The sequence below is a fragment of the Gracilinanus agilis genome, chromosome 4 (genome assembly GCF_016433145.1).
Source record: "Gracilinanus agilis isolate LMUSP501 chromosome 4, AgileGrace, whole genome shotgun sequence".
Classification (NCBI taxonomy): domain Eukaryota; kingdom Metazoa; phylum Chordata; class Mammalia; order Didelphimorphia; family Didelphidae; genus Gracilinanus; species Gracilinanus agilis.
In genome coordinates this window covers 233,464,171-233,488,870 of record NC_058133.1, presented here as the reverse complement: position 1 = coordinate 233,488,870, position 24,700 = coordinate 233,464,171, and the positions used below count along the sequence as shown (strand labels likewise).

General features: G+C 36.2%; 2 protein-coding genes across 2 annotated transcripts in view; one reads left to right on the top strand and one right to left on the bottom strand.

The window, feature by feature from the left end:
- USP36 (ubiquitin specific peptidase 36) overlaps positions 1–19,692 on the bottom strand; it is a 40,433-nt gene extending 20,741 nt beyond the window's left edge. The window contains exons 1-9 of the mRNA XM_044674471.1: positions 19,431–19,692; positions 19,029–19,250; positions 16,319–16,429; positions 15,325–15,427; positions 12,600–12,667; positions 12,036–12,106; positions 11,212–11,294; positions 7,864–7,975; positions 202–342 (exon numbers count right to left, since the gene is read on the bottom strand). Of these exons, the coding sequence (XP_044530406.1) occupies positions 202–342; positions 7,864–7,975; positions 11,212–11,294; positions 12,036–12,106; positions 12,600–12,667; positions 15,325–15,427; positions 16,319–16,429; positions 19,029–19,250; positions 19,431–19,683 (1,164 nt within the window). The 5' untranslated portion in view covers positions 19,684–19,692. The remainder of the gene's footprint in view (positions 1–201; positions 343–7,863; positions 7,976–11,211; positions 11,295–12,035; positions 12,107–12,599; positions 12,668–15,324; positions 15,428–16,318; positions 16,430–19,028; positions 19,251–19,430) is intronic.
- Positions 19,693–21,741: 2,049 nt separating this feature from the next.
- On the top strand, positions 21,742–22,900 carry LOC123245545 (polyadenylate-binding protein 4-like). The gene is given in 2 exon segments (XM_044674472.1): positions 21,742–22,644; positions 22,646–22,900. Coding segments are annotated over 2 exon segments (1,143 nt in total). The 5' UTR covers positions 21,742–21,756.
- The last annotated feature ends 1,800 nt before the right edge of the window (positions 22,901–24,700 follow it).

Genomic DNA, 24,700 nt, shown 5'->3' with positions numbered 1-24,700 from the left:
ATTTAAAACTTGCTTCCTCTACATTTTAAGAGGACGGAACTACATATTGCTAGAAAGATTTTCTATTTTCCCTAAAACAAACGTTTTGAAAAGGTTAAGCAGGGTTCTTCTAAAGACTGGTGTCCGCGCACCAAAATACAACACTTATTTGTCAAGAATCTATTACCAAATACACTGGTTGTACCTAAAAAAGGCACTTACCTTCACATAACAGTAATAATGTCCAGCATGGCAGCTATAACCTGAATGGACAAGTACAGCATATAATCCATACATAACAGGGTCACCATTACTTTGGGACATATATGGACGTATATTAAGGAATTCTGGATATCCCACATCCTGTTACAAAAAAAAAAATCAGAAATTAGAATTCCTTTCAAGATAAAATGTCAATTTCTTTTTCATCCATATCATGAAAAAGCAAATGTGATTATATGAATAACTCAGTATTTCAAAGTATTTGGCTATGCTGCAATTTATGGTTGAAGCTTAAAGAACAAATAATTCTTCCTTAGTTTAAGATGTGATTTTGTAGACACATCAGGAAACTTCTGCTTTATTCTTACAGTTCCTTTTCTCACCACCCCTTTTCCTAAAAGTAAATAAAATGGAAGTAAACTCTGTTCTTCACTATTATCTCCATAGACAGCACTGCCAAGATAAATGAGATAACACCTAATTGTTAGGGATTGAGGTCTCAGGGTCTGAAAAGGGAAAGGTCTGTTGACCCCTGATGTCAGGTGAGGTTCAGGGTCTGACTAAGGTCTAAGATCCCTCAGCTTCCACATTTCCCACCATCAAAATAGCCGATTCCCTCAGTTTCCACATTTCTTAAGTTGCTGATTTGAGGCAATAATCTTTTCCCAGACCCTATTTCCCAGACAGATAAACATGTTTTATCAGCATCTGCTTCTCAGTTCCTGTTATCTTCCCATAGTTCCTTGCCCAACGGCCCCTCTCAAGGCTACCTTGTTTTGAGAAAGTTGCTTCAATTCTCATGAGAAAAATTCCTTGTGGTTTCTGTCTTTAAAAGCTCCTGTATTCAGTCAATAAACTGGTACTTGATTGTCACCAGCAATCGAGGCCTTCTGACCCCAAACTTTGTCTTGACTCTTTTTTCACCAGCCCTTACCTGGGATACTCTTGGGTCCGTTCAGCCCCAATTTGGGGCATTAACATTTTGGTGCCCAAAGGGACCTTGAGTTATCCACACATCAGAGGATCGATCGGCCATGGCGTTAAATGGAAGAGTTCTCTCCATCAGGGAGGACACACAACACAGGTAAGGGAGATTTCCCCAGCAGGGAGTACAGTCAGAAGTAAAACATGGGGATAAACATCTATATGCTTTAGGCTCTTGAAGCCAAAGTTTCTCTTTCTCTTAAACTCTTAATTTACAGTTAAGAGTTTAGGAAAGAATTTTTTCTTAAGGCTTGTGGAGCCAAAGTTTCTTTTTCCCTTATAATCATAATTCGTAGTTAGAGTATAGGATAGAATTTTTTCAATCAGACTAGATTTATTACAGGGTTCATTCCCTACTCCTTTCTTTTGACTAGAAATACAATCAGGTTGCAAGATTTTCTCACAGAGCAGAATGCTTCATTTTTCACAGTTTTTAAAGAGACAGTACCTTGAAAAAAGCGAGATGGATTTTTTCAATGAAGTTTTTAGACTGAGACTATGTATAGGAGAATTTTATTTAACATAATGTAAGAATGGATATATTTAGTTTTAGCAGGAGCCTGTGTATGTATTTATGTACTTAATTGTTTTGTCTTTATGTTTGTCCTCATTACTAGTCTTGTCTTGATGTTTTCCTAATTGGGCATTCACAAAATATGCATCAGATTCCTCTGAGGTAATTAATTCTGATCTCTAAACTTTATGGAGTCTTTCATAAATCTTTTTTATTATCTCAGAAAGGGCCCTCTGAGATAAGAAAAAAGATTAGTCTGGGACACACTAAGGGAAATTTTGTCCCATAATTTGGCCATTCACTTAAGATTTAATATTAAGATTGACATATGTAACTTTGAAAAATTGCAATGAGAAAAATTGCAAAGATAGTGTTATTTCATGGTGATAACTATGTATTCAGTTAAATATGAAATGTTGACTAAATTCAATTCTGCACAATATCTATAGCTAGAGAATTGTTTATGATGAGGGCAGTTATGTATAATGATTTCAGTGAATTTGAGAACAGTTTGAATGTAATTTATAGCCAGCTTGTCACCTAGAGGGAATTTTATTTTACAAAGGCAAAGAGCTACACTGGCTACTTAGTAAACTTAAGATGTATAAGTATAAATTCAATTAGGATAAGGTTGTAGTGTATTGTGGACAACTTTTTTTTAAGATTTAATTTTATATTTTAAAAAAAAGATATGTTATTTTATTTCATGTACTGACTAAAATAGTAACAACTGATTACTTGATATCATTGAGATTTTAGGAGTTTAAATTTTTTTTCTGTAAAGATGAATTTACACAGGTATTTAGAATTTGGTATTCTGACTATACAGTGCTGTACTTAATTAGGATTTCTAATTTTTTTTAAATATATGGTATGAATTGAAGGGATTTACAAATATTCAAATATAATTTGTTATAATATTGGGTACAAACAAATTGTATGAATGTGTACTGTGTAGAAAATTAATTTTTATGCAAATTGTATATAATTAATTGGCAAAGGAAATTTTACCAGTCCTGAAATCAAATAGGACTCAGTTGTAGGTTATTATATAGGTAAAGACTAGTTACCTCTCCTCTATTTATAGTAAAAGTAAAGAGAAGTCAGATGAGGTGAGAGATATAGTTAGTGGATATAAGTATAAAGAATGCCAATTCAGAATATGAAAGAAATATTTAATCAGGTATGTAGAATTGTCCTAAGGTATAAAGAGACAAGACTAGAGGTTTTATTCTGCTTTGAGTAGAAGTCTGAAAGGATAATTGGTATATGAAGGAAACATTGTTTAGGAACTTTAATCAAAGTCAATTTGGAAGTTGTGAAGTTTTTAATTAATATCCATTTGGGAGTGATTATCAGGGTTTTTAAATTATCATGCAAATTTTATAAGTATAGTAACTAAAGAGTTAAAAGGGCATGGAAAGATTTCAAGCCATACAGCCCTCAGAAAAACTGCTTTGGCCTTAGAACATAGTGCTTATAATTATTTCACATGGATATTTAGGGATTATTCAGCAAAACATTTTAAACAGGCAAAAGTTGTCAGCTGCCTTGTATAATTTTTAGAGGTAAAACTTGAAAGCCCCAAGATGTTAGCTGGCAGCTGGAATAAATTTGGATCTGGTATTAAGATATATTTTGCAACCAAAATTAATAGTAACGGGATTTTTAAGAAAATGGCATATAGGTTAGAAGGCCTAGAATTTTAGGAGTTTATTTGCTAGCATATTCAAACACTGTAATCTATATATATTGTCACTAAGTAAAAATATGAGCTTTATAAATTCATCAGTTAATTATTGGAGTTAAAACTAAATTAGTAATGCTATGATTTATGAAAGTAATTAGATTAGCTGCTTAGAGATGCTAATGTGAATATATCAGAATGAATCTCTTTTTCCTAAAAATGCTTCTGTGTGAACCATAATATGCTCATGATATAAATTTAGGATTACATTTTGAAAAGTATATTAACTCCTCAAATAAATTTGTTAGGCTAAGATTTGATAGAAAGCAAATTTTATGACTCCCTCACAGGCCCCTCTCCCTCTCCCTTTTTTTCGTCTCTCAACAGTTCAAGTTAAGTAAACAAACGCTGGCTTAAGATTTTTTTTTTTTTAAGAGTTAATCAGTCTCATTCACCCCTCCCTTCTCCTGCTGCTGTGAGGAACATTCTTAGAGAGTACTAATATGTACTATCATAAGTAGGATTATACTAACTTTTTATAGGCTTTTAGATAGGCTAGGATAATTTTTCACCACTACAGTGATGTGTATATAATTCAATCTTCTTTACAACAAGTTAGTTATATAAGCTTACATTCATGAGATAATTATTTTAGCTATTGCTAGCTTACGTGTATTACAAGCAGTTTGTTTTCTAATTATAAATATGATTGGTATTAGAGTATTATTGATTATTGGGCAGAATTTTTTGTCCTTTAAGAAGTAACCATAGGGGGCAGCTGGATGGCTCAGTGGATTGAGAGCCAGGCTTAGAGACAGGAGGTCCTAGGTTCAAATCCAGCCTCAGACACTTCCCAGCTGTGTGACCCTGGGCAAGTCACTTAACCCCCATTGCCCAGCCCTATAACAAATAAAAAAATTAATATAGAAGGATATATATAAAAAGATATTAGGGTTTAAAAAATTTTTAAAAATATTTTAAAAAAAAAGAAGTAACCACATCTTTTATGCTTTGCTTTTATTGGTATTTGATGCTTAGTCTGTACAGATATATTTTTTAAGAAGATCCCCTCCTTTTGGCTGATTTATCCTATTTTCAAGTTTCAATTGATATTTTCTCCAATTTGATATTTGTTTTAGCCCACACAGGAGAAGCTCATATTTAAAACAGGGATTCCATATACCCTCAAGGACAAGCAATAGTTGTACAAACTCACTTAATTTTAAAAAAATCAACTACATTGACTTCTAAATTCCTTTGTAACTACCCCAGCAATTCTTGCTCATGTTTGTCATAAATCACTTGAACTTGTTAGTCATTACTAACACTTGGCAGCCTCCCACCCCAAGGAGTCAAGGATCTGTTTGTATTTTTCCTATAGGCATTGACTCTCCTGTTTGGGTCAGGAGCAGCTTGTCCGACTCCACCATGATTCCTACCCCCAGCCGCTGCAATCACCTGCTTGATTTGATCCAAAGAATGCGACAGCTTCACCTCCAGTCCAGATTTACTAACATGGGGAAAGATCAAATGCCTTGTTGCCACAGTGGAGACTTGGGACTTCCCTGCTCCCCCTCCTTACTCTATCTCTCGTCTTATGTTAAAGCTTTAGTTCAGTTCATCATGGTGGGATTGTTTAATTTTTGTTAATGGTTCTTTCCATTATTTCATGGTCAAACTGTAATTTGACCAATTGTATCACACCGTGTCCAAGTATTATAAATCTTGACATCTCAGCTCTTATCATTATAAGGCAACCTGCTCATATTTTGGTACCTATCTATATATCTACCCCTTAGTACCACTCTAGGTAAGCATATATGATTCAACAGATCCAACATGAATTAGCACATACACAATGGGCCATAGGTCTCCTCATTATAATCACAGTCTCCCTTGTCATGATGCTTATCTCTACTACCACAGTAGCTGTAGCTATTACCCAAGAGATCCAAACTGCTTCTTACATTAATAACCTCACAACCAATATATCTAATACATGGCATATGCAAGAACAAATAGATATAGACATCGAAGCTAAAATTGATATCCTAGAAAGCAATCTTCTCTGGCTTGGAGATCGTTTACAATCACTTATCCTCAGACAAAAACTTGCTTGTCATGCTGATTACACTGCCATCTGTGTTTCTCCACTACTGTGGAATAAGTCCTTGGGATCATATGAAACACTATCTTCTTAACCAATAGACACAACTCAATGATACAAATTATTTGATACAACTACATGTAGACATACTGCAGATTTCTCAAAGCCACTTGGATAATTTACCCTCCCCTTTAACCCTTCAGACTTTGTACAAGCCTTTAAGCATATCACTTTGGGATTCCCACATCTCCTTATGATAGCTTTAAGCCTTTTAGCCCTCCTCATATCCTTTGCCCTCTCTTGCCTTTTCCAAAGTTTCACATCTTCTTATGGGCAGTTATAAGTTGCCATTCATAGCCTTAAGTTACAGCTAAAACAAATAAATGGGGGGAGATGACAGTGACCCAGTAGACTTGTATCACTTTTAGTAATAATTCTTTTTTGTATACTTGTGTTAACTGCAATTTGACCTATTGTATTTTCCCTTTCTTTGATTTACATACCTTAATGTTTTCTGTAGTCATTATTGTAGATAACCTGTTACTTGTGAAGCCTTTAAGCATATTCCTCTTATTTCCTTCCCTTATCTTTATTTTTTTCTGCAGCAACTGCTTATTGCCTCCATCAGGTCTTTCCATCATTTTTAATAAATAAAAAGGGAGGAGATATTAGGGACTGAGGTCTCAGGGTCTGAAAAGGGAAAGGTCTGTTGACCTCTGATGTCAGGTTAGGTCCAGGGTCTGACTAAGGTCTGAGATCCCTTCCACATTTCCCACCATCAAAATAGCCGATTCCCTCAGTTTCCACATTTCTCAACAAGTTGCTGATTTGAGGCAATAATCTTTTCCTAGGCTTCTTTCCCAGACCTTATTTCCCAGACAGATAAACATGTTTTATCAGCATCTACTTCTCCCCTTTCTCAGTTCCTGTTATCTTCCCACAGTTCCTTGCCCAAGGTCCCCTTCTCAAGGCTACCTTGTTTTGAGAAAGTTGCTTCAATTCTCATGAGAAAAATTCCTTGTGGTTTTTGTCTTTAAAAGCTCCTGTATTCTTTCAATAAACTGGTACTTGATTGTCACCAGCAATCAAGGCATTATGACCCCAAACTTTGTGTTGACTCTTTTCACCAGACCTTACCTGGGGTACTCTTGGGCCCATTCAGCCCCCCTCTTTGGGGCATTAACACCTAATCTGAGCTATTTAAAATAAAATTTACAGATTACTATACTTACTTTTTCTAGTAAATCTTATTTTTATAGAATGGGTCAAGACTAAGATTATTCCACAAACTTTTTTTTCCTGGAGAATAAGATGAAAAATGAAGACTTCAACAAAATTGGCAATTTATACCAGGGACATTACAGGAAAAACTATTCTCTCAACAATGATGGGAAATGAAACATGTTGACATTTTTCTTTTTGCCTCATTGAATTTTAATATACAAAAATAAAAAATAAATAATTATGTACAGATCAAATAAAAATAATCCAAAACTTCAATCCAAAATTTCATTTTGAAAACTGCTTTTTTGTTGTTGTTTTGTTATATGAGTAGTGTTCAACTCTTCATGACCTTATTTGGGGTTTTCTTGGCAAAGATCCTGGAGCTGTTTGCATTTCCTTTGCCAGATCATTTTACAGATGAAGAACTGAGGCAAACAGGGTTAAGTGACTTGCCACATTTGAACTCGGGAAAATTAATCTTCCTGACTCTTGACTCCAGACCTAGCACTTTATCCACTATGCCACTTGACTCCTCAACCAGGTATTTAAGAGTTATATGAGGGGGCAGCTGGGTAGCTCAGTGGATTGAGAGCCAGGCCTAGAGATGGCAGGTCCTAGGTTCAAATCTGGCCTCAGACACTTCCCAGCTGGGTGACCCTGGGCAAGTCACTTGACCCCCATTGCCTATCCTTACCACTCTTCTGCCTTGGAGCCAATATACAGTATTGACTCCAAGACGGAAGGTAAGGGTTTTATTTTTTTAAAAAAGGGGGAAAAAAAGAGTTATATGAAAATAATTTTAATGCATATTTGTCTAAAATCATATTATCTGTCATTAATATCTGCTTTTCCAATGGGAAGGCAGATGGTGGGTGTCTTGTACAGTTGCCAAAGCTCTGGTGCCTACAGAATGCTTCTTTTTTTTTTTTTTTTTTAATTTTAAACCCTTAACTTCTGTGTAATGACTTATAGGTGGAAGAGTGGTAAGGGTAGGCAATGGAGGTCAAGTGACTTGCCCAGGGTCACACAGCTGGGAAGTGTCTGAGGCCGCATTTGAACCTAGGACCTCCCATCTCTAGGCCTGGCTCTCAATCCACTGAGCTACCCAGCTGCCCCCAATGGAGTGATTCTTGATAAGAAACTCACCTTGGTAATTTTACCCCCACTGAAGTTTGCAAAGCGCTTCAGGGAGAGGGTTAAGACATTGGATGTCCTATGAATTGTGAAGCGCTTACTTGCTGGGACTTTTTTCTTGCATCTATAAGGAAAAATAAAAACCTGTATTAGCTTATACTTTAGAACTATTCACTTATATATATAATTTGGGAGTAATGCACAAAAACAGATAATCCCCACAAAGTTATTCTTTACTTTGGGACAGTTCAGCATCACGTAAGGAACTGGAAGCTATTTTTTAAAGATGGGGCAATGCATGAGGTTAAAATAAAATCCTTATGCATTGCACTTATAAAGTTTTATTGATTATCTATCACACAACACTGTCCTTTCCAGATGTATAGCTCCTCCCCCAAAAGCCCTACTTTGTTCTTAGTAACAAAGCTAAGCAAAACCAACCAACATGTGAAAGAAACAAATCAACATTTTGCATACACAGTCCCCTACTTTGCTACCAAAGAATTAAAGTAAGTTTGGTAAGGGTATAGAAAGGGAAATGATATATAACATGTAATAAGGCAGGAAAGATGGGTTCAGATCAGGTTAAAAATGGTTTTAAAAGCCAAAGAGAGGTTTATGTTTTATGCTAGGGGCAAAAGGGAGTCATTTAAGTTTGTTTTTGTTATTCAGTCATATTTGACTCTTTGTGACCCTACTTGGGGTTTTCTTGGCAATAATAATGGAGTGGTTTACCATTTCCTTCTTTAGCTCCTTTTGTAGATGAAAAAACTAAGGCAAAAAGGGTTAAGTTTAAGTGACATATCCAAGGTCACAGAGCTACTATGTACTTAAGGCCAGATTTGAACTCAGGAATTCCTGACTCCAAGACCAATACTCAATCCACTGGGCCACCTCCTTGCCCCTAATCCATTTAAATTTACTGAATAAGAAAGTACTAAGATACAATGTATGGTTTAGGAAAATCACTTCAGCAATGCAAAGGATGGAATAGAGAAAGACATATGGCAAAGAAACCAATTAGGATACCACTGCAAATGACTAGGCAAGAGAGAACAAATGCCTGATCTGAAGCTGTATGATTAGAGAGTTGGATATAAGGTGGCAAAGGTAGAAAATGTGAGAATTGATCGTTGATGGGGCATACAGTGTGAATAATAATGAAAAGTAGAGGACAACCCCAAATTTTTGAATCTGTGACATAAGAATAAGAGTAGGGAAATTTGGGAAAGGGGCAAGCTTGGCTGGATGAGGAGCTCAGTTTTAGACATGTTAAGTTTGAGATGTGTAGCATCCAGTTAAAATGTCCTCTAGACTAGTGATGCATTATTGAAGCTCAAGGGAGAAAAGAGGCCTTTATATATAAATCTGTGAGTCATCTACAGTGTAGTTGTTGTTCAGTCGTGTGCAACAATTTGTGACCCCATTTGGGGTTTTCTTGGCAAAGATACTAGTGGTTTGTCATTTCCTTCTCCAGCTACTTGTACAGATGAGAAACTAAAGTAAACAGGGTTAAGACTTGCCCACAGCTAGGAAGTGTCTGAGACCCAGAGCTCTAAAATGGTAGAATCCAAAGGATCTTTTCTCCCCCAGAATTTTGGAGATTTGAGTATGTTTTAAGTCAGTAGTCAGTAGATAGGGGAAATGATTTGAGGATGGGATGGGATTGGATCATGGACACGTGGAGATAGAATGGTCTTGGCAAGAAGACTAGGAGGAGGAAAGAGATGTTAAATGAATTGTAGATGAAAAGGAGAGCTTATGATCAATAAGCTCCTTCTTCAATAAGCACCTTCTTTAAGAAGGTGAAGCAAAGGTTGAGAGGAGCATGGTTCAGAGGAAGACTAAAGGAGAGGTCTGGAACTAGATAGGAATAAAAAAAATGCCCTGTTGTATTGAGGCCTTAGTTAATATAAAATTGTTTAACATAAATGTGTAATGTATTTAGCACAGGTGTAGGATTACTTTCGTCTTCAGAGAGAAGCCTATGAGAAGGAGCAGAATAATGCAGGATTGGAGTCTGTCAAAGGAAAAAAAATCTACTGAGCAAGAATTTTGAGTAGAGAATAATCTGAAGTACAACTGGTTAACAACGGAGTAGAGACTGGAAAAGTAGGACTAATAGCCTGAGAAAGTATTAAGGAGTAAAAAGGGCTCAGAGGGGTCCTAAGTTTAGAGGATAGATGGAATATGCTAGATTATGATCAGATAAAGGAAATAGCTTTTAATCAACAAAATTACCTACTACACTAAGTTATGAAATAAGGAAACTAAGGAATTAATTTAGGGAGTTTGAAAGTCTCCTCACATAAATAAGAGTTAAGGAGGAAAACAAGAAAATAAGTCTAATACTGAACTCAAGAAAAGAGGATAATGATCCAAAGGCTGAGATCCCATAGCTACCATGAGTTCCATAGGATTAGTTAGTCAAAAAATATTTATTAAGCACTTGCTATGTACATGTGCTGTGCTAAGCAATTTGTCACAAATTAGGGCAAAAACATGGTCCCTGATATCAACACACAATACAGTCTAAAGAGAAAAATAGTATGTAACAACCAGGAGAGCTACATAGCCAGGTCTATATTGATGCAAACATCATATCCCTGGATTGGCTACGTATGTATAAATTTTCAATATTCAAAATTATAATTGTGTAAAATAAGGTAATTATTTCTAGGCCAATGAAGAGATATGCAATACAAATTCAAATAATACGACCACTTCAGAAGGAATCATTATTTGCATTAATAGGGACACAGAGATAACTTCTCTTTTCCCATATGGTTTTGTTTATAACATATACAATTTAGTTCCTCCTCACATTTATAGCACAAACCCCTATGTTAAATTTATCTATGGTCTAAAAACCATTTTATTCTAAGTATCCTCTGTCTTCTTTGTCGTCATCATCACTTACTTGGATTCAACAAACAGAGTGGACAGGAGATAAGTGATCAAACTTTAGGAAGAACTATAGTAAAAGGGAGAAACGGAGGTCAGGAGCCAGGTCTGAAGATGGACACAATTGCAGAGGTGCATAATTCCCAATATATTCCTGGGTTCACATCTGGCTTTAGATACTTCCCCGCTATATGGCCCTGGGTAAGTCACTTAACCCCAACTGCCCAGCCCTAGACTGATAACTTAGATTCAATTTTAAGACAGAAGGTAAGAGTCTAAAAAAAAAAAAAGAGGGAGAAAAAAATGCTTTACAGGATAATAAGAAAGTGATTTTGGCGACTGGAAAACCATCTTGGCAAGTAGAATTAAAAAAGAATACCACAGCATTAGGAAATATCCAAGGGAGTTGACAAACTAGAAAAATGGCACAGAGAAAAAACCAAAAAGGCAACTTACTTAGCACACATGTAAGCATTCTCTCCACTCAAGACATCTGGTTTTACAAACAGCTCCAAGGCACGTACAATATTTGCAGCTTGCTGTAAGAGACAAGTACAAGGTAAACAAGTAAAAGAAAGAGAAGCTGAGATATACAAGAAATACCTAAATTAAAATGTTTTTGTTTGAGTTAAGAAAATATTCATGTTATATTATATAATTCTGAGTTTTGAGATTTCAGTCTAACAAGATCAAATGGCAAACATCAGAAGAGGCACTAATCTATGTTATTGTTTTGTGAACTGAAAGTTGTGAGAACTGAGTGAAAGATACTGACTCCATGTTGTGACTCAAACTGGATCTAGCTCAGTTCTCTATCCAATTATGAGTCTAGTCCAATTTTGGTCTTGTGAGAAAACTTTATTCAATTATGAAACTTATGAGAAAATTGTATTGCATTGTTTGAATTTAGCCCTTTGAGGATGGGAAGCTGGACACACAGAATTATCCAAGTATTTTTCCACTTAAAAGATTTCAGGTTTGCTCTAAGTTATAGATTATCCTATTGAAAATCAGATAACATCTCTACCACAACACAAAAGCAGTAATATAGCAAAGAATGTCCTTCTAAAAAGAACATGCCAAAAATATCTGTGAAAAAAAGCTTTCGATAAACCTTTCCACCAAAGCAACACATTTCTTACTTCCCATCTAGCTCTTTTTATTTTTTAATTTTTTTAAATTCATCTCTTTTTAAAAAGTTAAAATCCTCACTTTCTCAAATCAGCCATATATATATATGTAAATATATATATATAAGTGACAATGCTATAATTTTGTACCCTGATCTCCAGTGCAACATCCAAATAGGGGTCGTAGGTGTCAGAGACGCTTTTACATACTGAGCACTTAACTGTAATAAAACAGAGCAGAGAGCAATTAGTCAAGCATTAAAGAAGCTCAATTGAAACTGCTGCAGATATCTCTTTCTCATTTTTTTCCAAGGCTTACTAACCTTTAAGGTGGTTTTTTTCTCTCTCAAAACTCTATTACAATGTTAGCAAGAGATTGTGATAAAATTAGCTTTGCAAGCATCATTGTACTTGGCAAGAGATCTCAATTGGAATTTCTATCATTCAAGAACAAAAAGACATGAAACCAACCAAAAGCAGCCCAGAGCAGCTGCATGTATTAGTAGGGTAATGGAATCTTTTTTCTTCAATAATCAATAGGTTTGTCTGTACTGTTGATAAACAAGACATTCAAGAGGTCTACTGTGTTCTACCTAGTTTCATTATTTATGCTATTTTGAGAAATGATAAAAAATTATAGGGATTCTTTGATTCCTTTGGTTACTACTCTAACCTCCAGCAAAGAAAGAAAGGAATAAAAAGATCTGTACTTACCACGAGATCTCAGGTAACCTCCAAAAATTTGATGGACTAAAGTAGTTGCCTGTGTCTGGCGATCTAATCTGCAAAAGATATAACACAGATGAAAAACTTCAAGATCAGTACATACCCAGATAGCACTCATCTCCTACAAAACTGAGAATTTGCATTGTGGGTTAACTGTTGTAAATCTCTTAAAATGTTCTCAAAGCAAAGCAGAGAGAGCATGACAACCAGGGCATTTTATTCCACTAATGCAGAACACTAAACGCAGGGACACTTTCTTTCATGCAGGAGAGAACAATGTTAATTTGTTTCCATTGATATAAGCACACTTAAATCAGCCAATGCTCAGATTATCTTCATAAATAGCAATTAGATTTTATTGCCACGAATATTTAAGGTACTTATTGGCTTTTTTTAACCTTGTGATTTCTTTGGTATAGGGAACTTCCAACAAGGAAAATTCTATCAATGAAGATTTAGCAATTACTGTGCTAAATGCTAAAGAAATGAGAGTTGCCTAGGGCACTGAGAGGTTAAATGACTAGAACCACCAAGCTCATCCATATGAAAGAGAGGACCTGACTCCAGGTCTTTCTGACTCAAAAGTCAGCTCTCTATCCACTATGCAATATTGTTTCTCACCTATGAACATGAGTTTTTCAGCTTCCTTTTTATTTGTGGTTCCTCATTAAGATCTTAAGCCTGTAATTGCCTAGCCTTTATTGCTCTTCTGGCGTGGCACCAAAACAAAGTATTGATTCTATGACAAAAGGGAAGGGTTTTTAAAAACAAACCTAAATACAACCAACTCATTTGAATGTCAGATTTGCCCCAATTTTTTGTATGTATGAAGTTCTTTCACTTAAGTCTCTTCATAGATTCCCCTCCCCCCCAGACACACACACACACACACACACACACACACACACACACACACACACACACACACTCTATGTCTAACAGGAACTCAAGAGTTACCAAAAAAAAAAAAAAAAATTTAAAAAGGGCTCAAAACAATGAATAGCTGATAAGTGGCAGACAAGGTAGGAAAAATAATTGACAACAGATGTGGATTTCTTTTCTTTTTTAAACTCTTCCCTTCCATATTAGATACTTGGATACTTCCAAAGCAGAAGAATGGTTAAGGGTTAGGCAATGGGGATAAAGTGACCTGCCCAGAGTCACACAGCCTAGATTTAGATTTCAAAACAATATCATGTGCTAAAGCTTTCTCTCTCAATCAGGCTGCTGAGATAAATTTCCTTCAATCTGGAAAACTTCATAAAAACCATTCCTAATTTTTTTTGCATGAACTAAATGCTATTCCAAAAAAAGCTATACATGTGCCTTTCTTTGAAGTATATTCAGGCTTCAGTCTGAGAAATATAAAATAATCTACGTAGTTTATAAAGGTAATGAATGCAAAAATATCTTTTTGATTGCCATAAATGTATGTTCCCTTCAAAATAATCAATCAACAAGCATTTGTTTAGTGCCTACTCTGTGTCAGACACAAATACGATAAATGAAATCTCTATTCCCAAAGAACTTACATTCTAGTGGGGATGATAAAGACATATGAGTATATAAAAAATAAAGAGAATGAAATACAAATTGTAAAAAGTTAAATACAAGGTAGTTTCAGAATGAAGGCACTAGCAGTTGAGATCAGGAAAAGCTACATGTAGGTAGTGTTGCTTAAGCTATATTTGAAGGATCTATAACTGAAGGAAAAGAACTTTATGAGGCAGAAATTGGACTATGATGTATGAAGACTAGAAAGAAGGGCAGTATGACCAGATCACAGAGTGGAAGAGGGGGAGTGACATATAATGAACCAGGAAAGACAGGATGGGGCCAAGCTGTTGAAAAGTTTTAAAGCCAAACAGGAGTTTATATCTGATTCTAGAAGTAAATAGAAAGTCACCAGAATTTACTAAGGGAGTGACGTAGTCAAATCCCTAAGGAAAATCACTTTGGCACTACATAGAAGACAAATCAGAGTGCACAGAAACTTCAGGAAGAAAGACCAATTAGGAGGCTACTGTAACTACTGCAAACAATAATGCAGGGCCTGAATAAAGACAGCTGTGTGAGTAGAGGAGCTGAATGAGAAATGATGTAGAAATAGAAAACTTCTAGATTTGGCCATTGATAATTGGGGTGAGGAGTTAAAGATAACACCAAAGTTATGAATCTAGAATATTGGAAGATTTTGGTGCTTGTGCAGAGAAGTTTGGAAGAAAGGTGGGTTTAGGGGAAAAGATGAGTTCAGTTTTCAACATGTTAAATTTAAGATGTCTCTGGGACAGCCAATTTGAAATGTGACTGAAGCTCAGGAAAGACTGGAGCTAGATTCAGAGATCTGCATAAAGATAACATTTTACTGGAAGCTGATGAGTGATATGGATGAGACTAAGATAAAAGACATCAGCAATATTACAAAAACCTAGAGAGAAAAGATTATATAAAAGCCATTAGAATTAGTGATTAAAGAGACCACAGTAACTTTGCAGGGAGCAATTTCATATTAAGCAATATGGTTGATGAAGCTTAGGGAGAAATAGAATGATTAAAAATTATGGTTGGAGAGAGGAATGTCAGAGATCTTAATGTAAGAAATGAGTAAGAGTAAAATCCCAGGTACAGTGAAAAACCATCTCTACTTGTGGCTGAAGTAGAGAGAAATTAGCTTCCAATTCTCAACTCCAAAGTGAAGAAACCAAGTACATACTTTGTATAGCCATTCAAGCAGGCCTTTTGCATAGCATCAATAATGTACCGAAGAAATTCATGTGCATCTTCCTGGTTTCCAAAGCGGAAGTGCCTAGCAATTTCTGTGGATAGAAAAGGAAAAAAAATCAGTCTAGAAGGGAAGAGTTTGAAATTTTACTTCTTTAAACAATTAACTTTATTCCCTGTTTTCCTCAATATTCCTTAATAACTCAAAGTACAAAGTACATAGGGGCTAATTCTTAATATATCAGAGAAAAGCAGATAACCCATAAAACTAACCAGGAACTAAGAATATATATTTAGTTCACTAACTTAATCTTCACAAGTCAGTACAAAGTAAAAAAGCAATTATTCAATACCATTGCAATTTGTTCTAAAAACCAACCTGTCCATTGCTTCTGGCAAAGGTAGAGGGTTATTTAGTATGCAGCAATGATACAACATAGCTAAAGATTAAGTCGGTTGACACCTAATTCACATTGTCCCATGCTACTGTTCCTAATAAAAGAGAAGACAGCATCATAGTGTAATGGGAAGAACACTGGAAGAGAAAAGAGTCAAGAGATTTAAATCCTAGATTACAGTCCTGCTACTTAACTAGTTCTATGACCTTGAGGAAGTAATTTTACCCCTCTGGGTCTGAGTTCCCTCACCTGCAAAATAAAGGAACTTGACTAGATAATCTTTCAGGAACCTTTGAGTTCATACATTATGACTCATTAGGTCTTCTTCCGCAGTGACTCTAAGCTTTAATAGCCTCTTCCATCTGTGAATCATTTGCAATTTACTATGTCTCAAAATGTAGCACTTTATATATGGCCTTATATTTTTTCTTATTGTTTGATATGTATAAATCTTGTTTCCCCAACAAGAACTTGTTTCCTGAGGATAGTTCCTATTTTTAATATATCTTACACATTCCCTATACTACCCAGCAAAGTTCTAGGCAATTGGATCTAAATAAATGTTTGGTAATATCACTTGATTCTTACTTTTCAGGTCTCGGATAAAGGAGACTGGCTTGATAGCATTGCCACTATTGGCAAAGGCCTGGATCATGTGATTCTGCATAACACACAGCATACAAAAACCTCCTTGGTGACCTGCAGATAAAAAAGAGAGAAAAAGAGATTTCTGACTAGTCTCCAACTACAATGGTAATGGGACAAATGACAAAAGAGTGAACTGATAACAATTGGAACATCAAAAAGAACATGGATGACTAAGATTACTATAAGCATAGAATCAAAGATCATCATCGAAGAAACCTTTTTTGTGCTAAACAGCCTTTAGAGATCATGGAAAATCTTGATTCTAGAAAACACCGCATCATCTTTTTAAAGTTCATTGCTTGCTTTTTTGTTCTTTTAATTTAACAAGTTTCTAAAGGCATTTTCAAAATTAAGCTTAGAAAAATATTTGTTCTTACTAGAAGGGATGTGAAAAAATAAGTATACTAATGCACTGTTGAGAGAGTTGTGAATTGGTCCAACTGCTCTGGAGATCAATTCTAAACTATGTTCAAAGGGCTATAAAACTGTGCATATGTCCAGCAATACCATGGCTAATTCTGTATCCCAAAGAGATCAAAGAAAAAGGAAAAGGGCCTATATATTCAAAAATATTTATAGCAGTTCTTTTTGTGGTGGTAAAGAATTGGAAATTAAGGAGATAACCATCAACTGGAGAATGATGGAACAGATTATCATATATGATTATGATGGAAAACTATTGTTCTATAAGAAATGATGAGAGGGATGGTTGCAGAAAAAACCTGGGAAAATTCCTATGAACTGATACAAAATGAAGTAAGCAGAACCAGGAAAACACTATACAGTAACAGATTTAACTACTCTGATCAATGCATTTCCAAAAGACTCAGGATGAAAAATGCTCTCCATTTCTGGAGAGAGAACTGATGAACTCACTTGAGTATGAATTGAAGTATATTGTTTTTCACTTTCTATATTTTTCTTACTTTTTTGGGGGGGAGGGGGTTTGCAACACAGCTAATATAGAAATGTTTTTTATGACCTGACGGATATCACAAGTGTCATATTATTTGCCTTCTAAATTGGTGAGGGAGGGGCTATATAGGGAGGGAATTTGAGACTCAGTATCTCTTAATTTCACTTTATTTAACCAATGAATTATAACAGATCAGAACTCAGTGATTACCATTCACAATGAAAGAAACTTCATAGTTTTCAGTAAACCCCTTATTTTTGAGCAGCTACGTAGGTGCCATACGCTACCTACTGTTTATTCATCCTTTCTACTAACTCTGGACCATATGACATGGAACATAAGGTCTACAACAAAGACTGCCCTCAATATTTTTAACCTACTTAGACCAGCATCTCAAACTCCTATTAACAGAGCACAAACATAAACCAAAGAGGTCAACTTTAAAAAAAAAAAAAGCACAACTCTTTTTCTCAGTTACTGAACTTGAGGTGAAAAAAATTCAATTTACCCTAAAACATTGTATGAGTTAATCCTCTAAGCATATTCCTAATGTCATCGACTTATTTTCTTTCTTTCTTTCTTTCTTTTTTTTAACCCTTACCTTCTGTCTATTGGCTTATAGGTGGAAGAGCGGTAAGGGTGGGCAATGGGGGTCAAATGACTTGCCCAGGGTCACACAGCTGGGAAATGTCTGAGGCTGGATTTGAACCTAGGACCTCCCGTCTCTAGGCCTGACTCTCAATCCACTGAGCTACCCAGCTGCCCCCTCATCAACTTATTTTCAAATGAACAGTCATTCTCAGATAGAACAAGTATATGAGCAAAGAAAGTACAAACAAAAAGATTTAATTTGCTTTGCTAAAGATTTTCCAGACTTTACAAAATAAAAGTTACTTATCAATTGGAAAAATTGTGGCTTTTAGTATATTATTATTTGCTCTATTAATAGAATTAGTGTGATAATTCTGGGGAAGATATCTGGGGAAGTTGGGGTAAAGTTAGGGTGAATTTTATTTATTACTCTTTATATTGTTTTAGAGGTTGTTCGTGGGCATAGATTGAATATTAAAATAAGAATAATTGAAATTATAAAGGATAGAAATATATTTTGATTACATCTTTTTGAGTAGAAGTAACTAATGAGGATGACGTAGAATGTATGTTGGTTTGACCTTTAGGTCTTATTTTTTCATATCAGTTTAGATCAATTGGTATGGTAACAATTAGTTGGCCTATAAATAAATTTATTAAAGGTGAAGCTCGAAGTATAATATGAATGAAGTAACCTAATGCTTGAGAAGTTGATAGTATGGTTTATTGTGTTTGAGTTTATTAGTGAGTTGAGTTCTATGCTGACTAGAAAGCCTTAGTAGTGTGAGGTTAAGGGCTGATAGTTTGGTTTTGGTGGGTATTGTTATGGTGATTCGTGATGTTGGAGGAATGTTTATTGTTAGAAGGAATCCTGTGAAAATGCTTCCTAAGGCTAGTCCCAGAAGAGGGTTAATAAGGTTTGGATTATTTTCAATGATTGGAGATACTGATATAAAGCGAGGATATCCAAGTAGGGCAAAACAGACACAATAAATTCTGGTTAATCTAAATACTTATTCTGGCCAGATGAATCACTGCCACACTGCAAAAAATCAACACATAATCACAAACTTATGACCTCAATGTAGCTTCATTACCAAATTTTTTAAAAAGTCATTTTTTATGACTCAAAATTATACTTACAGTTCCGAGTATGTTCCTTAGAAAGCAAGTAATTAGCTAGAGGGGGTGTGTAGGTCAAACACTGTATGGTGGAGTTCAAGAAACAGGTGTTGCCTAAATTATGGAGACCTGCTCCAACTCGGTAAATGCGCTCCCACTTCAAAGATAGTCGATCCATAGGGAAGAGAACTTTCTGTGGGGCTGGAACACCATCACTACAGCTTTCAAACACATGATCACTGCCTGAAAAAGCAAAGGTAAGAAGAGGAAGTGATTGATATACATAAGTAACAAGAGAATTCTCTGAAACAAAGTATCTTATTCAGACTACAAAAAAAGCAACTCAAAAAACCCACCTACATATAAACATCTAAATCCATCACTCTTTGGCCTATACTCTGTTTCCAAATATATATTATTTACCCTGTCTCCTGATCTGTGCCTCATCACAACTCTTGTGGCGACCAATACTTTCTATTCTGGGGTTCAGCAGCACATATTTGCTCTTTAAGGACTCTAATTGGTAAGAGAAGCTCTTGCTTGCAGGCTCAAATTCTATCTTCTGTAGGAGGACTTTTTTGGCAGAAGAAGCCAAGAGCTTCCCCAGATCGCCATCATCTGTTGAATCCTTCCGACCAGGTTTCAGAGCTTCCTTTAGCTTATCAACAATTGGCATCGTGCATCACTGAAAGTAAAATGATTGAGACAGAGTAATAATAAAAGTAAACAAACAATGCCTGGAAGTCATTTCCTTTAAATTTTTCTCAATGATCTTTACAGATCTCTAAGGAACTATTTGAATAAGCTACCTAAGACCATAAATTATCATCCTCACAAAAGAAAGGCAAACTAGAGTAACAAATTAATTGGAGCCCAATAATTGTAGGAAAGAAAATTAACCAAATCAATGAAAACAGATTTCTAAGTGAATATTACACAATCCTCCAATAGTCTCAGAATATGGAAAAATTAAGCTATAAGGAACACAAAGAAGATGAGTGATCTCTGGAAAGAAAATGGTTAACCTGAAACAGAAAGGTATTTGTTTGTTCATAAAGTTATTTACCACTACCCTATAAAAAAAAAGTGGGGATAAGGGAAGAGCTTCAATAGAACTGGCACCTGGGGTACAACAAATTTAAAATTTATCCCCAAATCTTGTCAAATAGTAACTTACAAAATAAATTCAGATACAAATAAATTCTAGAGATGTTACATACATGGTACTACTTTTCTATCTCGTCTCTTTTCTTTACCCTGGCCAGGGGGAACTGATTAACAACTACTAACTTTGTCACTTGTAATGGAGTATACTAATTAGGATTCAAGAACTTCCTGAATTACACTCAGAAAAAATTGAATTAAATCCATTCGTGGAAATTCTTTTGAACTCTACTCAGGAATCTGCTTGATTATCACAAATACCCTCTGATTCAATTCCACTTCAAGGTCAAGCTAGGATATAGCCATATGGATGATCTATTTTTATACGGATTTCCTTTCCCACAATGTCTTAAAAGTATGTGGAATTTTAGTAAATTAAAACTGCATTAAAACTTTTAGAACACACCATATAAACATTATATCTATGTAGGTGTGTATGTGTGCACACATGTGCTATACACATGTTCAGACATATATTTAAAACTTATTATGCCTGAGTACTCTGTTTTTGCTGAAAATAAGATATCTGTTCTAGAGGGAAGTCTTCAAAAGCACTCACTCAGTGCAGGGTCACATGCAAAAAAGTTGAAACAATGACAGAACATGCAGAAACTTTTGCAGACTCACCTAGGATATCAGGATTTAGACCAGCTGCTGCAGCAGCATCTGATCAATTTATGAAGAGGACTATTCCAGCAAGCCAAATATTGTCCTCTGTCTTTTAATTAGAGAGCTCTTCTTCCTTTTCCTTTTAAGTCAGCAAAACTGCAAAGTGAACAGAACATTATCAACTATCAGAATCTACAGTGTGAAGAACCAAGACATAGTAAGAAAATTATCAACTTTCATTGTCCCTACTCTTTCTGGCAGTAACTTTCCACTACCAACCACAGTTACAGACCATTTGCTATGTATAATTAGTCATGAAAGCAAAAGAGTAATACAGAGAGCAACTGTTTAGATTAATTTGGGAAGATGAACTATGAACATTAAGGATACAAAAATACAAATTCTTGCCATGGTCATTACAATCTTTGTCCCAGAGAAGGCTGTCCCAAATGAAAATGATCTACAGAAAAGGCAATCCGTCCACCCATATCTTTGATCAATCTCACTTGAAAAAACTAAGAGTTAACTGATACATTAACAAACGTGTCCTTGCAATTAATGAGTACCTTGAAGATACAAGGGATATCAGAAGATAATAACTGCTGAGACTTACTGTGGTCTCTTAAAATTTGTTAATCCATTTTACATTATCTCATTTGATCCACACTACTTTGGAAAGTACTTGAGTTCTAGATTTAAAAATAAACCTATATGACCCTTTACTATAAGAATACAGAACTAGGTTTTCCCTTGGTTTGGAAACATAGGATATAAAAGCCTTAACTGAGAAAATGATCCAACTTCAATATTAATTTCACAAACTTGAGTAGAAGCTTTAGGAACTAACCAACAAATGACTACCCTCTGAAAACTACAAAGCCAAATCAGGGCTGTTTTAAAAAAGTATACATAATCCAAAGGCTTTGGCTTTGTGAGTTTTGAGAAGCATGAAGATGCCAATAAGGCAGTTAAAGAAATGATTGGAAAAGACATCAATGGAAAGATGGTATTTGTAGGCCGGGTACAGAAGAAAGTTGAATGCCAGGCTGAATTAAAACGGAAATTTGAGCAGCTAAAACAGGAGAGAATCAGCCGCTACCAGGGGGTGAATCTCTATATTAAGAACTTGGATGACACCACTGATGATGAAAAATTAAGGAAGGAATTTTCTCCTTTTGGATCAATTACCAGTGCCAAGGTGATGCTTGAGGATGGGAGAAGTAAAGGCTTTGGCTTTGTCTGCTTCTCTTCACCTGATGAGGCTACTAAAGCAGTAACAGAAATGAACGGGGGCATTGTGGGCTCAAAGCCCCTATATGTTGCACTTGCACAGAGGAAAGAAGAAAGGAAAGCCCACCTAACCAATCAGTATATGCAGCGTATTGCAGGAATGAGAGCCCTCCCTGCCAACACTATCATCAATCAGTTTCAGCCAACTCCTGTGGGATACTTCATGCCAGCAATGCCCCAGGCTCAGAATAGACCTCCTTATTATGCTCCCAATCAGATAGCCCAGATGAGACCCAATCCCAGATGGCAACAAGGTGGAAGACCTCAAGGCTTCCAAGGAGTACCAAACACCATTCGGCAGTCTGGGCCACGCCCTGCTCTTCAACACCTGACTCCAGCCAGTAATACCCAGGCTTCTGGAGGGCTCCCTACTACACCTCAGAGAGTGGGGGTGCCTACTGCTGTGCAAAATTTATCTCCTAGACCTTCTGTAGCTACCCCTGCACCTCGAGCCGTCCCTCCTTACAAATATGCTGCAAATGTCCGAAGTCCCCATCCAGCCATCCAGCCTTTGCAGACACCTCAACCAGCGGTCCATGTGCAAGGCCAGGAGCCCTTGACAGCTTCCATGCTAAGCTGCTGCTCCTCCCCAGGAACAGAAGCAGATGCTAGGAGAGCATTTGCTCCCATTGATTCAAACCATGCACAATAATTTAGCGGGGAAGATCACAGGTATGCTGCTAGAGATAGATAATTCAGAACTGCTGCACATGCTGGAGTCTCCAGAATCCCTCCGTTCAAAGGTGGAAGAAGCTGTAGCAGTATTACAAGCTCATCATGCCAAGAAGGAAGCTGCTGAGAAGGTGGCCGTGGTTGCTGCTACCTCTTAGACCAGAAAAACTGAATACTCTAAAGCTTCACAGCCCCTTCATAGATGTTCACTGAGCATGTGGAGACTTCTTCACTGTACTACAGACTGGACAATAGATGGCAGGAGAAACTGCTGCCATTCTGTATGTTTTTTCTTTGGGAAAAATCAATTTGAAAGGTCAATTCTTCAAAAACCTAAAAAGTTTTTCAGTGGTCAAATTTCACAGGTTTCTTGTGTGTAGCCTGGACCCTGTTATCCTTTAATTTAATTTAATTTTTCTCTTCTAAAAAAGCTTTTCTGACAGTATTTTGTTTTTGGTTTTATCGGGAATTGGTTTTATTTGAAATATCCTATTTACAGAGTCTGTAAAAGTGTTTCTCAATAAAGAAGTAAAACCTTCAAAAAAAAAGTATACATATAAGAATCCTGTTTTTAAATTATCCTTTATCCCAGGGGTCAGCAACCTTTTTGGCCGTTGAGATCCATAAACACCACATTTTTTAAAATGTAATTTTACATTTTAAAATGTACAGTGCTCACAGTGCGCGCTCCTGTAACAGCGCCTGGAAAAAAATTGACTTTATGGCTCCTGCAGAAAGAGCCATATCTGGCCCTCAAAAGAGCCAGATATGGCTGGAGAGCCTTACATTGCTGACCCCTGCTTTATCCTATACTAGATGTCACTTATCACTAAAGCATAAAATATCAAAAAGGAAAAACTCAATGATACTAAGTAACCAATGATAAACTCAAAATATTCACCACTTAAACACAAAATAATTCTCTATTCAAGACTACATTACTCTACAGGGTATTCAGAGAAGTGCACTAAATGCTCAAAGCTTGGTCTTTCCCAACTGTCCTGTATCAAATATTCCCACCTGCTACATGCAGTCAAGGGGGAGGAAGGATAAGAATATGGAAAAAGCACAAACCTCATCCAGGGCTAGCTTTAAAAAAATGTGGAACTCTGCCTTTTTTCCTAGTCTCTGAACAGGGACTAGGGTAAGTCAAGACTCCCTCTCTCTGAAGACATTCATCCATCAAGACTGCTTAGATCTTAATTTTATATTAGTCTGCTACCTGGCATGCTTTGGGAAACTACTCTGGCAAGTAAAAGCAATCTACCTCATTCTAAAAATAGCTGAATACTGCACTTATATACCAGGAAAAACACAAGAGATATAAATGTTTACTTTGAGGAGGTAGGTTACTTTCCCAGAGAAAATCATTTTCTTAAATCAAACGAGAAATATTAATGAAAGTACCTAGCACATAGTGCCCACCACTTAATACTTACCGATCCCTTCCCTCAAAATGCCTGTTTGGAAAGAGAGAATTCTCCTCACGGTTCCCCTGCAAAAGCACATTAACCTGGAAACTTTCTTCCCCTTTAACTGCCCAAAGTCATCTCCCAGAAACAAAGTCAAATAAATAAACAAAAAATCCCTGGACTTTGATCCCATAACTGTTGTTCCTATAGGCACAGATCTTGCTAAGTACCCAAAACAGGCTTTTTGTCTTGCTATCTTTACCAGACTACAAGGAAGGTAAGATCTCTATCATCTCAGCATCCCCAGAATCTCGATTTTAGCACTTTTCTTTAAGTATGGAGGGAATCTGGGCAACAAGAGTTTCTGGCCTGGGTCCCTATAGAACAGTACTAAGAGCAAACGAAGCAAGAACCGAGAAGGAAGGAGGAAATGTGACCATTAAGAACCCAGCATCTGACTTGTCAAAAACATGGGCACTCCATAAAACTCACTGGCGGACAGCAGCGGCACTCCACCAAGGCATCTAGTGGAGCCTTTTATGGAAC